The sequence below is a fragment of the Rhinopithecus bieti genome, unplaced genomic scaffold (assembly GCF_001698545.2).
Source record: "Rhinopithecus bieti isolate Rb0 unplaced genomic scaffold, ASM169854v2 scaffold_13174, whole genome shotgun sequence".
In the NCBI taxonomy this organism is placed as follows: Eukaryota; Metazoa; Chordata; class Mammalia; order Primates; family Cercopithecidae; genus Rhinopithecus; species Rhinopithecus bieti.
In genome coordinates, this window is record NW_016807335.1 from 297,343 (window position 1) to 311,504 (window position 14,162).

A 14,162-nucleotide genomic window follows, 5' to 3' on the forward strand; every position below is an offset into this window, starting at 1 on the left:
CCAGGCCAGCTCCACCAGCTCCTAAGAGATCCAGCAGGGATGGCTTCTAACAGTCTACTTTCTTTCTAAGGAGGGTATATGGACCCAGGAGCTGAATCCAGCCACTTGGCCATGACACTGAGCCAGTATGACCCTATTCACTGCTGATGTCATCCCAGTTTTCATGGGAAAACCTTATGCGCAGGGAATTATAGGTACTTTAGATGTTTTCTTTGGCTCAAATTCACCCTCCAGCCTGCCATGGGAAGGCCTTGCCTTGCTAACAGAATGTCAAGTTTTTTTTTTTTTTTTTTTTTTTTTTTTTGAGACGGAGTCTCGCTCTGTCACCCGGGCTGGAGTGCAGTGGCCGGATCTCAGCTCACTGCAAGCTCCGCCTCCCAGGTTTACGCCATTCTCCTGCCTTAGCCTCCTGAGTAGCTGGGACTACAGACGCCCGCCACCTCGCCCGGCTAGTTTTTTTTGTATTTTTTAGTAGAGACGGGGTTTCACCGTGTTAGCCAGGATGGTCTAGATCTCCTGACCTCGTGATCCGCCCGTCTCGGCCTCCCAAAGTGCTGGGATTACAGGCTTGAGCCACCGCGCCCGGCCGTCTTTTTTTTTTGGGGACGGGGTTTTGCACTTGTTGCCCAGGCTGGAGTGCAATGGCATGATCTCGGCTAATCGTGACTTCCGCCTCCCAGGTTCAAGGATTCTCCTGCCTCAGCCTCCTGAGTATCTGGGATTACAGGCATGCACCATCATGCCCGGCTAATTTTGTATTTTCAGTAGAGACAGGGTTTCTCCATATTGGTCAGGCTGGTCTCGAACTCCCAGTCTCAGGTGATCCCCCTGCCTCGGCCTCCCAAAGTGCTGGGATTACAGGCGTGAGCCACCGCACCCGGCCAGAACGTCAAGTCTTAATGGGGATTTAATTATCTTGTCTAATGGTACTGTGAAAATCTCTAGGAGGAGATGACAGTTGCCCACACACTGAGGGGTTTCAGGCATAAGTATGCATAAGAGAAACCTGTGGGGTTTGATACATTGCACATCCCCCCACTTTTCTGATCCAGAGATCTGTGGTAAGGCTGAGGAATAATTATCATAAATATTCTTCCCAAGTGATTCTGATGCTGGGATTCTGTAGATCAGGGTTCTGAGGCTCTAAATTTCATATCTGTAAAACAGGCACAAGCTATGCCTGCATGACCTGTTGCCCAGGGGAGCCTCCAGGGAGAGCTGTCAGCCACTGCATCTGCTGCCTAATTGGCACTTGGCCTCTTAAGAAAGAAAATCTTTCAGAGCATAACCATGGTGGTTGGCTTTTGAACTTGCCTGCTCGAGGCAAAAAGTTTATACAGTTCTGGCTTAACGTTTAGAATGTAGCTTTATTATTATTTTTAAGTGAACTTGAAAGTAGCTTTTCTTTCAGAGCATTGAAACCAAAGCTTTCTCAGTGACCATCAATGTTTCTTGTGTTCAGTCTTGAGACTTAAGAATTAGCGGCAGATGTATGGTACTTTGGGACAAGATTATTCTAGGGAAACAGCTCAGTAAGCCATGAAATTAGCTTCTAAGAAAAGGAAAGGAGCAGAGAGGGCAGGGACTTAAAGGCCATCACGTGGCATCATGGTTCCTTGAGTCAACAGCCGATCTTATCCATCTTTGTGGCCCAACTCTAAGCACAGTGTCTGGCTTAAGGCAGAGACTTAATATGCATTTGTTGAATGAAGGAGTAAAATTAATGAACACTATAATTTATATAAAATATTGAGAGAGCTGATTTCTTACTCTTACTCTTCTAAATTTCTTAGCCAGATATTTATGGTTGCCTTCCCAGCATCCATTTTCATCTTCCTGCTTCCAATATTACTCCAAATTTTCCAATCATGTTACACAGGGTTATATGGGGTTGATCCTTTCCTGAATTCCAGTGGTGAGTCCTGATTGGTTTAGGGCAGTCAGCACATCGTTGACCACAGTGATAGAGTCAGAAATGGGTAACCTAGGTCATTTAGGACTGAGACTCAATTCTGAGACTTTGTTAGATGTGTCAAGAAAGCAGACTGTCCCTTTGCCCGTTGCTTTTGGATAAGAAAGCCACTGCCCTGATATTGTTGATAGCTACAGGGGGATCCCAAGGGAAGAACACAGTAAGAGTAGAGTCAAATCTAGGAAAGCAGAGCCAAGAAAGGAAGAAATATACACTGGATTTTGGTAATGTCATTTGAGTTGCTGGAACAGTCATGTCTGAAGTCAGTGCCTCTGGACTTTTGGCTTAAGTCAATCAATGTGATTGAGAGTAGTATTCTGTTGCTTGCAGCCAAGAATAAAACTTAGAAACCGCTTCTTAAAGTGAATCATTAGAAACTGGCTAATTTTCTTTTCTTTTTAAATTAAAGTTTTTTAGAGACAGGGTCTCGCTGTTGCACAGGCTGGAGTGCAATGGTATGATCATAGCTCCCTACAGCCTCAAACTCCTGGGCTCAAGTGATGCTCCCACCTCAGCCTTTTCAAGTAGCTAGGACTACAAGGCATGCCACCATGCCTGGTTAAGACAAATTTTTTTTTTTTTTTTTTTTTGAGACGGAGTCTCGCTCTGTCGCCCAGGCTGGAGTGCAGTGGCCGGATCTCAGCTCACTGCAAGCTCCGCCTCCTGGGTTCACGCCATTCTCCTGGCTCAGCCTCCCACGTAGCTGGGACTACAGGCGCCCGCCATATCGCCCGGCTAGTTTTTTGTATTTTTTTTTAGTAGAGACGGGGTTTCACCGTGTTAGCCAGGATGGACTCGATCTCCTGACCTCGTGATCCGCCCGTCTCGGCCTCCCAAAGTGCTGGGATTACAGGCTTGAGCCACCGCGCCCGGCCGACAAATTTTCTTGTAGGAATAATGCCATAATTGGGGCTAGTGCTTCATAACAAGAATCTGACATTAAATAAGTCAAAGTTATGGCCAAAAAACGTCAACGAAAACAAGGATATAGCTACTTACTTGTCTAATCATTGCAAATAATAAATTTTTAAACCAAGTCCTATGCTATGGCAAAAAATATACTGTATCTAGTAAATATATGAGAGAATTGATAGTACCGAAAGTTGCTAGATTTTTAAAAAGTGTGTGATGGAAGAATATGGATTCCATACATGATATGATAATGAGTTAGACATCAGTATCTAAAATTAACCTCTCAAAGGATAATCTGTGAACATTTCAAAGAGAAAGGCTTGGTAATTCCTGGGGTTCAGAACAGGTTTACCAACAGTTTATTTAAAATAAGACAAATTCAATATTCTGATAGCTTTGTTGGACTTTCATATCAGGAAAATGATATCATTTTAGCATATCTGGATTTTTTAAAAACATCTCATGAAGGCCCTCAGATTCCTTCTCCTAGTCATCCTTCAAGACCCACATGCAAATTTGACTTCTACAGTCTTCTTTCCCAGGAGATAGAGGAGTAGCATTTTGTTACCAGAATTCATTTGCATTTTAAGTTTATTGGTTTACATCTGTCTCCTTGACTAGACTGTACATTGGAGGGAAGTATAAACCACACCTTATTCATTGTTGATTTCTAACACTTATCCTCTGACATTTAGAATGTATTTGCTGAAAGATTAAATGAATGGATGATATTCTTGGGAATAAGATGGAGTAGCATGAGCTTGATAATTCATATGTGGTCTAACACCCAAACTCAAATAATTCATGGATCCAGGATGACCAAAAGAGAGTTCTTCCTCACTAGTGGTCTGCAGGGCTTTGGTCAACATGTTTTTGATGCCATGGATGGCATACTCCCCTCACTTTCAGAGATCTACATCACTAGATGCTCTCAGATGGAGCCTGGATGACTATTAGTTGGATATAATAAAGAGGAACTTTTGCAAGTCAAGTTTTATGATTATACAGAAAATTTTTTAAAAAACACAACTTGGTTAGATCCAAAAATCAAACTTTAATACAGAAGGGTTAAAACTGATATTGTTAACATTAAGCAGCAAAGATTTTCCAGCTTCCTCAAGACATAGAAGCACTTTTAAGAGATGTTATCGGGTGGCCCAAGGTGTCTTAAAAGAAGGCAAAATGAATTTGAGCCAATGCCATCTTTTCGCTTCAGCAAAGGTCTCTGGGGTGGCATTCTCTCAACAAATATTTATTGGGTCATTAATGTATGCAAGGCAGCGTGTGAGCCAGTGTGCAAAGCACAGGAAGTCATGGAACACCCAGTGCCTCTCACTACAGATATTCTGTTGATTTACTGTCAGAGCTCTTCACACTCCATTAGGAAACAAACAAACAAAAACATCCAATTACTAAGTCATTAGCACGGCCTTTCAAAACAGAAGATCAGAATGCAGAGCATTAGACTGGAAGGGCCCTTAGAGACCCAGCACAGCCCCATGATTTCACAGATGGAAGAACGGACTTATGTAACGAAGAACAAGGTGCCTCTGTATGTGCTGACAAGGAGAGATAAAAACAAGATGTTTGTGAAGTGAAACAAGCAAGCTGAAAGACACAGCGTAAAGCCATTTTTACACAACAACGAAAATGCCTAACATGAAGCACGTGCTTTTAAACAATCAGAAGGATCTGCCTCCCCAAATTCACAGAGTTCAGCAACTGGGAAAGGGGAGAGTGAACTGGAATATGGGGTGGGGAATTTGTGGATGTTGGGAAATTTTTACTCTCAGTTTTACATATTTCCCTAATGTCTGTCTTTTATGTAGCTCTGTATTGCTTTTGTAACAAATACATACATATATATTTATGTATGTGTGTGTGTGGCTGTATGTATATATTATATATCGATATATCGTATGTGTATGTGTGTGTGTGTATACATGCACTTATGCATATTATAAGATTTTGAATAGAATGGACAAGTCTTGGACACACGCAGGCTGTGGGTTCCACTCAGAACACTACCCCACTACTTTTTGTGAATACTTCACTAAGTTACTTAGCCTCCCTGAGCCATGGTTTCCTTACATGTGAAATAGAGATAATAACAGTCCCCATAGGCCTGGTATGGTGGCTGATGCCTGAAATTCCAGCAATTTGGGAGGCCAAGGTTGGTGGATTGCCTCAATTCAGGGGTTCAAAACCACCCTGGGCAACATGGCAAAACCCATCTCTAATAAAAATAGAAAAAATTATCTAGGTGTGGTGGCGTCTGTAACAGTCCCACATACTTGGGAGGCTGAGGGGGTAGGATCACCTGAGCCCGGGAGGTGGAGGTTGCAGTGAGCTGAGACTGCACCACTGCACACCAGCCTGGGTGACAGAGCGAGACCCTGTCTTAAATAAATAAATAAATAAATAAATAAATAAATAAATAAATAGTCCCCATCTTTGAGAGCTATGGTAAGAATTCAGGAGTTGGCTGCTTGGTGCGGTGGCCAGCACAGGGCAGGTTCTTGATGGGGAGTGGTAACTCTGGCAGCTTCATTAGGAATGCTAACGACGATGGCAGAAGTGGAGCCTGAGCCAGGACCTGAGTCCCCTGGCTCTGGACACAGTGGGCTCCTCCTACCACAGTCCTGTCCTCTCTCACTGGGGAGTTCCCGAGTCAAGCATATAGTACTAAGGAAAGAGAAGACAAGACTTAGGTGATGACAGCCACCTGCCTTCATGAGGGGAGCTAGGCAGGTGACTGATGATCAGGCAGGATCTGTTTCTAAGAGTCACCCTCGGTGACCAAACATGGTTCTTTACTATCTGTTCATTTTTCAGCAGTTGATGTCACATAATATTTTATCCTTAGAATGATTGGCCAAAAACATAATTCACAGAAATCAACACATTCTCACTTGCCAATCAACGGTGTAAAAAAAATAAATAAAAATAAAGCCCCAAACTGAAAGGCAGAGAGTCAGAAAGTCCACCTGTCTTTTCCAGGCATTTCTGAAATGGGCCACAGCTGGTTCTTGGAGCCCCTGGTAAGAGGAGGAGGCTCAGTTAATCCTCTCTGACTAATCTTTTTCCTCAGTGGAAAGAAAGATTTGAGTTTTCAATGCTGTGAGGTGGGAACACTTGTGTGGACCACATCGCTGGCAAGAATTGTTCAAAAAGGCTGGCCTGCTAAAGACTTCTGGGGAGATTTTCATTTCAGGTACTCACGGTATGATTTCCATATTGGAGGCTGGTATTCTTCAGCATCTAGAATAGAAAAAAAAAAAAAGAAATCCATCATCAGCCTGAACGTCAAGCTGTCAACGTGTGTCTTCTCTGGAGGAACAACAGTCTGTCTGCAATACTTGCATGTGGGTCTCGGGGGAACTCTCTTCTCATTTAGGGGGCAGTTCCAGGCACAGGGGAGGGGATGTGCATGGAAACCTTGTGGACTCAGCACCACTTTCTTCAGCTCATGTACTGTGGCAGATCAATTGCTTAACAATTTTCATAGAGCCCAGTAAATCAAAAAAGATTTTTAAAGCAATTAACTTGATTGTACCCTCTAGTAATCCTTTCAAACGTTATTTACTTAACTTGGCATAGTAAACATATAATTTATCTCACAGTTTCCAATCAGACCTTTAGCCCATTTATTAAGACTTGAGGGCAAGATGCAAAGCGGCAAGTATGTAGTATTAAATCTGTGGAGTTGTGCAACTCAACCAACTGAACTCCTAAAATACTCGATCTGACAGCAGAGACACTGATGATTCCATTGGAATTGCATTATTTCCTTGAATTAACTCCAATGTGTGACTTAGAAAATTTCCACAAACCTCTCAGCAATCAGAAATGTCAGACTGACAGAGTTGCCACAAAGTGGAGAGGCTGAAATTGTTATTCATCCATCTAGGAAACAGACAATGAGAGAAAACCCGCTTGTTCAGTCAACTCAACCATCCCAATGCTGACAGCTGAATTTATAATTCTGATGCAGTTATTAGAGTCGTCCTGCACTCACAGCTAATAAGACCTTGGGAAACCGTGCTCTAATTTAAATAGGAGAAAAAAAATCTTTTTTTGCCAAACTACAGAATGTTGATGTGGGGAACCTTGTGAGTTTTCTAGTTCAGCACCTTTAGATACAGAAACTCTGTTCTCATCATCCTCTACCTCTGGTGCACCACACAGCCTGCCCTTAGACTACCCTTGTCCTTGTGTTCCTGTCCTGTTAAACGTTTCTTGAGACGGAGTCTCATTCTGTTACCCAGGCTGGAGTGCAGTGGCATGATCTCGGTTCACTGCAACCTTCACATCCTGGGTTCAAGCAATACTCCTGCCTCAGCCTCCCGAGTAGCTGGGATTACCGGCACGTGTCACCACACCCAGCCAATTTTTTATATTTTTGGTAGAGGTGGGGTTTCACCATGTTGGCCCGGCTGGTCTTGAACTCCTGACCTCAAGTTATCCACCTGCCTTGGCCTCCTGAAGTGCTGGGATTACAGGCAGGAGCCACTGCACCTGGCTCCATTAGACTTTTCTGACCTCATTCATGAAGTAAGGTGGTTTGAGGATGTTTTTCCACCTGAGAAACAAATAGTCTCTTCATAAATAAAAACTAACTCAAGGGTGGTATTCTTCCCCAAATCCTACTCACTTGTGCAGCTTAAATTGAATTATTTCACAATTATTACCTTGCTCTCTGGGGCCCACCATATCACAGTGCTCAACTAAATGCCTCTCATGCTCATTTCATACAAACAAATCTGTGTTGTTAGGACTGAATTGTCAAGAACCTACAGAGGGATAGTCAGCCACCTAAGCACACACACAGTCAGTGCATTAGTGATGGTTTACCATGTTATTTAAACTGGGTTTTGCTAAATCAATGTGTTCATTAACTCTGAATATTTTTGTCAAAGTAAGAGAATAGTGTCTTATAATAGTGAGACTTTAACCCAAACAACCAATTAATTTCATCCCATAGGTGACATAAATCAGTTTCAATGGGTTAACATGAGTGTTTGTTTATAAAGAGTATTCAAACAAAACTAACCAAGTTGCTGAGTTTACAAAACAAATTCTAGTCCCATTCATACAACGCCACCTCATCAGAAATGCCAGGCCCTTTGTTTTTGTTTTTTGCTTTTTTGTTTTGTTTGTTTGTTTGTTTTTTGAGACAGAGTCTCACTCTGTTGCTCAGGCTGAAGTGCAGTGGCATGATCTTGGCTCACTGCAACCTCCGCCTCCTAGGTTTAGCCAATTCTCCTGCCTCAGCCTCCCAAGTAGCTGGGATTACAGGCATGTGCCACCACACTCAGCTAATTTTTGTATTTTTAGTAGAGATGGGATTTCACCATGTTGGCCAGGCTGCTCTTGAATTCCTGACCTCAAGTGATCAACGTGCCTCAGCCTCCCAAAGTGCTGGGATTACAGGCATGAGCCAACGTGCCCCGGTTCTCTATGTTAAAATGTTGAAGGCATCTTCAAAAATATTTTTTCAAAGACAAATAGATACACACATACACACACACACACACACACACACACACACACACACACGATAGATTACACAGAAATGCAAATCCCTGAGATGCCACCTACTCAAAGCTGTAATGTCTTATTATTTTGGATGAGGTTTATTTTATGAGGCAAGTACAACCTCCAGACCAAGAAGTGGTCAGACAAGTTCAGTATCTAGAGCACCGCCTTCTATATATATACTCAGGGAAGGTCTCAAGACAGAAGATGAAGTTCCCTTTCTGAAGGTCTTTAGTATGGTCCAGATGCTCCACTTGGATCTGCTACGGTCTTCTTACCTAAAGTCAGAAGTTCAGCTAAGGAGACCTCTAGCTGTCCATTTCAGTCTTGTTGTTCTGTGGAAACCCTCGAGTTCTGTTTCGTCTGAAACACTGGCCCCTAAGTTAATACTCCTTTAGGCTATGGGTTACATAAACAACCTAGTCCGTTCCAGAAGCTCCTTGTTGGCAACATAACCTGGAGGAAGAAATTTGCCTGCAGAGACTGGAGATCACAACATTTCCTAGTGTAAAATCCTTTCCAAGGCCTTCCCTGCACGTGGAATAAAATCCAGGCATCCTACTGTGGCCCATGGGTCCTGCATCATCGGGAGCCTGCCCACCTCTTTGACTCCACTGCAGACATTTTTCCCTTTTTTCATTTATCATCCAACTACACTGGCTTTCTATCTGTTCCTAGAACAAGTCAAGCTCTTTTGAGTCCTTGACCTTTGCTCTGATGGACTCTGCAGGTAAAATGCCCTCCAATAGTTCGCTGCATGGCTCACTGGCTCCATCGCATAGGGTTCAGCTTGATGTCACCAGCCAGGGGCTTTCCCTGCCAAGTTCCTGTAAAGTGACCTTCCCTCTACCCCAGTCACTCTCCTCACAGAGAGCCGATTTTTCTTCATAGCACTACTGCCCTCTGAAATTATTTATTGATTTATTGGTTTGTTATGACTGGTCTCATCCTCTACTAGCCAAACTCTGTTATGACTGGTCTCATCCTCTACTAGCCAAACTCCATAAAAGCAGGAATTTTGCTTCATTCGCTTCTGTGTCACCAGCCTTTAGATGGGTGCCTGGCGCATAACAGGCATTCAAAACAAAACAAAACAAACGTGTTAAATGAATGAATGAACTCTCAGGGTTCAAATCCTATCTCCGACAACTAATGGCTGAATAATTCGAAGGAGGTTATCTAGCTTCTTTTTTAAAGAACCTCCCAATGCTCATCTTTGTAAAATAGAAAAAATAAAAGTACCTACCTCATAACCTATCTCTTAGGGTCATTGTGGGAATTTTTTTTTTTTTTTTTTTTTTTTTGAGATGGAGTCTTGCTCTGTTGCCCAGGCTAGAGTGCAGTGGCACAATCTTGGCTCATTGCAACCTCTGTCTCCCAGGTTCAAGTGATTCTCCTGCCTCAGCCTCCCGAGTAGCTGGGATCACAAGTGTCCACCATCGCACCGGGCTAATTTTTGCATTTTTAGTAGAGACGAGGTTTCACCATCTTGGCCAGGCTGGTCTCAAACTCCTGACCTTGTGATATACCCGCCTCGGCCTCCCAAAGTGCTGGGATTACAGGCATGAGCCACTGCAACCGGCCACATTGTGGGAATTAAATGAGATAGTGTATATGAAATTATTGGGACAACATCCTGTCAATTTTTTATATTTTTCTGCAAGTTCTCAGCAGAGCCCCACTAATGTAGTTGTTGTTATTGTTACATCACTCTGCCCTGATTCTTCCCAGGTGAGCCCATGCTGTTGTCTTCTCTCTCTTTACTGCAGCCAATGACTGTCTCTATTCTTGCCCCCAAGATCTGAAGCCTGTCATTAAGTTCCAGGGCTGTTGTCATGGAAGGTTTTTCTTTCCCATAAAAGAATTCATTGTGAGGGGCCATTTGTCATGCTTCAGTGGAACAACTATAATTACCCTGGCCTTAGAAATATGTTTCACAAACCACTAAAGCACACTGTTAGGAGGCCTTGGTCAAGCGTCAGAGCACAAAATATTTTTAATATGTTGAAACCAATCTTTAGTGCCTCCAACTCTGCCCAACCAACACATACACGTATTTGCCCTAATTTCAAACAATACTTTTCAAAGATCAACTTGAGTCTTGAATAGACTGACACTTAAAAAAAAATAGGTTTTCAAGGTCATTTAGTTCACTTTGTCATTTGGCAAATGAGGAAAATGAAATGCAGAATGATTAAGTGGTTACCTCAAGGTCATAAAACAAGTTAGAGGCAGAGGTGAGAGCTTTGTCTTCTAGAGCTCTGACACATCATTCATCCTTACCAGGCAGTCCCCCCTAATTTACATATATTGAAATCAAGAAAACAAAATTATTATATGTTACATATGTAACTTCAATTCTTGTGAGGCTTAAAAGAAAAAATAAAATAAAGAAAATTAGTGGTGTGAAAAATTGTCATTAAGCCAAATGGTAGAACATATTCCATCTGTGCACACACCCCCATTGCATAAAGTCCAGGAGACACAAAGTACTGGAAATACTGACAAGATAAAGCATAATGCCTTTTGAAAATGTATTATTTTGTTAAACATTTTGAAGAAATAAGGAAAAGGGAGGAAGGAGAACAAGAAGCCCCGTATTAATTTAAAAAAAAGAAAAAAAAACTATCCTTGAACTCAGAAGACAGTTACACATTTTTAGAAAGGAACAATGAATTACAAAGATCAGAGAGGCTTAGAAGGCATATTGCTTAAAAACTTTGACTAATATGTATCTAACCTTTAAAAAACATGTCAACCTTTTGACTCAGCAATTCTGTTCATGGGAATCTAGCCTAAGGTAGTAATTGAACGCATGTGCAAAGATATACATGAACAAGATGTTCATCGCTGTGCTATGTGTAAGAGTAAACCTAAAAACACAGAAAGAAGGGAGTGGTTAAATAATTATCATAGACTTAGTCATGAAAATGACAGTTTGGGTTACAGCTTTGTGGTTGAGAGCATAGCCTCTGGAACTAGACTGCTTAGGTTTAAAACCCAGCTCTGGCACTTACTAGCTGTGTGACCTTAACCAAGTTATCTTCTCTGTCTGTGCCTCAGTTTTTAAAATCTATACAAGGAGAGTAATATCATCACCCAACATATAGTATTGTCATGAGCACTGGATCGGTTAATATTTATAATGCTTAGTCTGCAAACAAAAAATCACAAATATGTTTTATTTCATGAAAGCCATGTGCAGGAGAAAGCTACAAAAGAAGAGACTAACAGAACAACAACAACAACAACAAAAGGCAGATTACTCCAGATAAAGAGTGCCATCAAAAAAATTCCTACTGAAGGATGGACATAACATAAATTAGGAGAAAAAATAAAATACAATGTGTAGTCTCATGCCTGGCATATGGTAAATGCTATACTAGCTGTTATTATGTACGTTTAATGATAAGAAACTATTTATGCTACATTGTTAAGTATTAACAAATCAGGTTATAAAATAATTTATTAAATATTATCTCATTTTTAATAAAAGGTTAATATTCATATACATAGAAATTATCAAGAAGACAATAAACCCAATTATTAAGGCTTGCTATACCTGACAGTAAAATGCAGGTGATTTCTACTTTTCTTCTTTTGCTTACTTGTATTTTACAATTTTCTGTACATATTGCTTATATAAAATAAAAAATAATGAGAAATAAATTTGTAGGAGTGCTAGTTTTTTTAAAAGTACACTGACTAAACAAATCACCACCTCAAAATAAAGTAGATATAAAAGACCCAACAAAATAACTGTTGTAATAGCACATACAGCATGCACAGTATTCGTGCAGGAAGAGCTAGGAGTGAGACAAAAGGCAGTTACTTCTGCAGCAAAAGGCCATGTCTGATTCCCTTGGCCTTCCTTTAAAAATTCTGTGAAACAAATATCAATGAGTAATTCTAAGCAGCCTGGGAAACAGGTGTCTCCTCTCATGAAAGGATGGGGAAGGAGAGGGGAAGATACAGATGCTTAGAAAATGATCAAAACCCTTAAAAGATGGGTAATAAGACCATTGAAATAATCCATAAAGATTCTGAACATGTTAAGAAGAGGAAAGAAAAACAGGTTAAAGGGGCCTGAAAGTGCAGGTTAAAACTTGAAAGCCACCTTAAGAAAACCTTATGTGCTAAAGTTAACTAAACCCCAAAAAGATGATGCTGCTGTTCTGGTCTTTGAGGGAAAACAAAGAATTCTGGGATTAGCCCACAGAAAGCTTCTCAATGTCTGAGAAAGACTAGGGGACAACCAGGACAAGAGGGAACAGGTGGCATAAAAGCGCATCTTTCTGGATCAAGAGCACAGCAAAAATAAAGTCATACCTCTGTTGTTTCCACTGAACTTTAAAGTAATACTGAAAACAGAAAACAGAAAAGTCCAATAATTTAAAACAGAAAAGTCCAATAATTTAAAATGTATACTGCAGAAAGTTCCCAACCTGTGGGGGGAAAAAAGGCACCATTAAGAGATTTGTGTGAATCCTTCCAGATTTTGTTCTGTGAACAGCTGGAATAAAAATTTACAAAAATGGTTTCATACCATACATACTGTTCTGCAATTTGCTGTTTGAATTTCATGATATTGCTTCAGCATCTGTCCATGTCAGTACACATAGATCTATGTTATTTTCTTTTTATAACTGTTGCTTGGACTTCCATTACATGAGTATAGCAAAATATACTTAATTCATTTATGTTATAATTTCTAACTGATGGACATTTAGACTATTTTCCACTTTGGGCTATGATATGGTTTGGGTCTGTGTCAATTCAAGTCTCATCTTGAAAACTGTAATCCGTACGTGTTGAGGGAGGGACCCCGGTAGGAGGTGATTGGATCATGGGGGTGGTTTCCCCCATGCTGTTCTCATGATAGTGAGTGAGTTTTCACGAGATTTGACGGTTTAAAAGCGGCATTTCTTTCTTTGCTCTCTCTCTCCCTTGCCACCTTGTGAAGAAGGTGCCTGCTTCCCCTCCACCTTCTGCCATGATTGTAAGTTTCCTGAGGCCTCCCCATCCATGCAGATCTGCGAGTCAATTACACCTCTTTCCTTCATAAATTACCCAGTCTCAGGCATTCTTTATAGCAGTGTGGAAATGGACTAATACAGGCTACTGTAAACAATGCCATACTGATACAGGTGCAGTATAGATTCGGGAAAGTTGAACTGCTGGGTAAAGGGTCTGTGCATTTTTTATTTTAAAATGGCCTTCAAAATAAGTCAAGTCAATTGAAACTCTCAGCAATGGGTACAAGAATGTCCATTTCCCCATACCCTCCCTCACCAACACTGGGCTGTTATCAATATGCTCTTAATTTTTGATGCCTTTAGACTCAGCTAGAAAACTCACAGATGAGACTAAGAATACATTTGCAGGGAAGCAAACGGAGACACAGAACGCTCCTGGAAGTGAACCTGTGGAAACATATGGCTGTGGAGTGCAGGGAACATACGTGAATCCACACATTTGGGTGGTAGCAGCTGGAAGGCTGTATTCTTCCAGGCATTTTTAGCTCCAGAAATATGTTGATTTGATGGAATCACCTGAGGAGCAAGTGTAAAGGAATTTGGAGACTGATTAATGAAGAAAAATTAAAGAACACATGTGCTCCACTTGGCTAAGTGACAACTGAAGAGGAAATACCTGCAAACATCTGGGAGAGCCAGATTCCTTCACTTGGCTCAGTGGAGGATGACTAGACTCATAGAAAAACACAGGCAGAGGCTCTGGA

The 14,162-nt window shown here is 41.4% G+C and overlaps 1 protein-coding gene across 1 annotated transcript in view; it reads right to left on the reverse strand.

The window, feature by feature from the left end:
* The window catches only part of CHN2 (chimerin 2), a 327,093-nt gene that overhangs the window by 159,039 nt on the left and 153,892 nt on the right, over positions 1-14,162 (reverse strand). Inside the window, 1 exon segment of the mRNA XM_017881350.1 lies at positions 6,107-6,145. Within this exon segment, the coding sequence (XP_017736839.1) occupies positions 6,107-6,145 (39 nt within the window).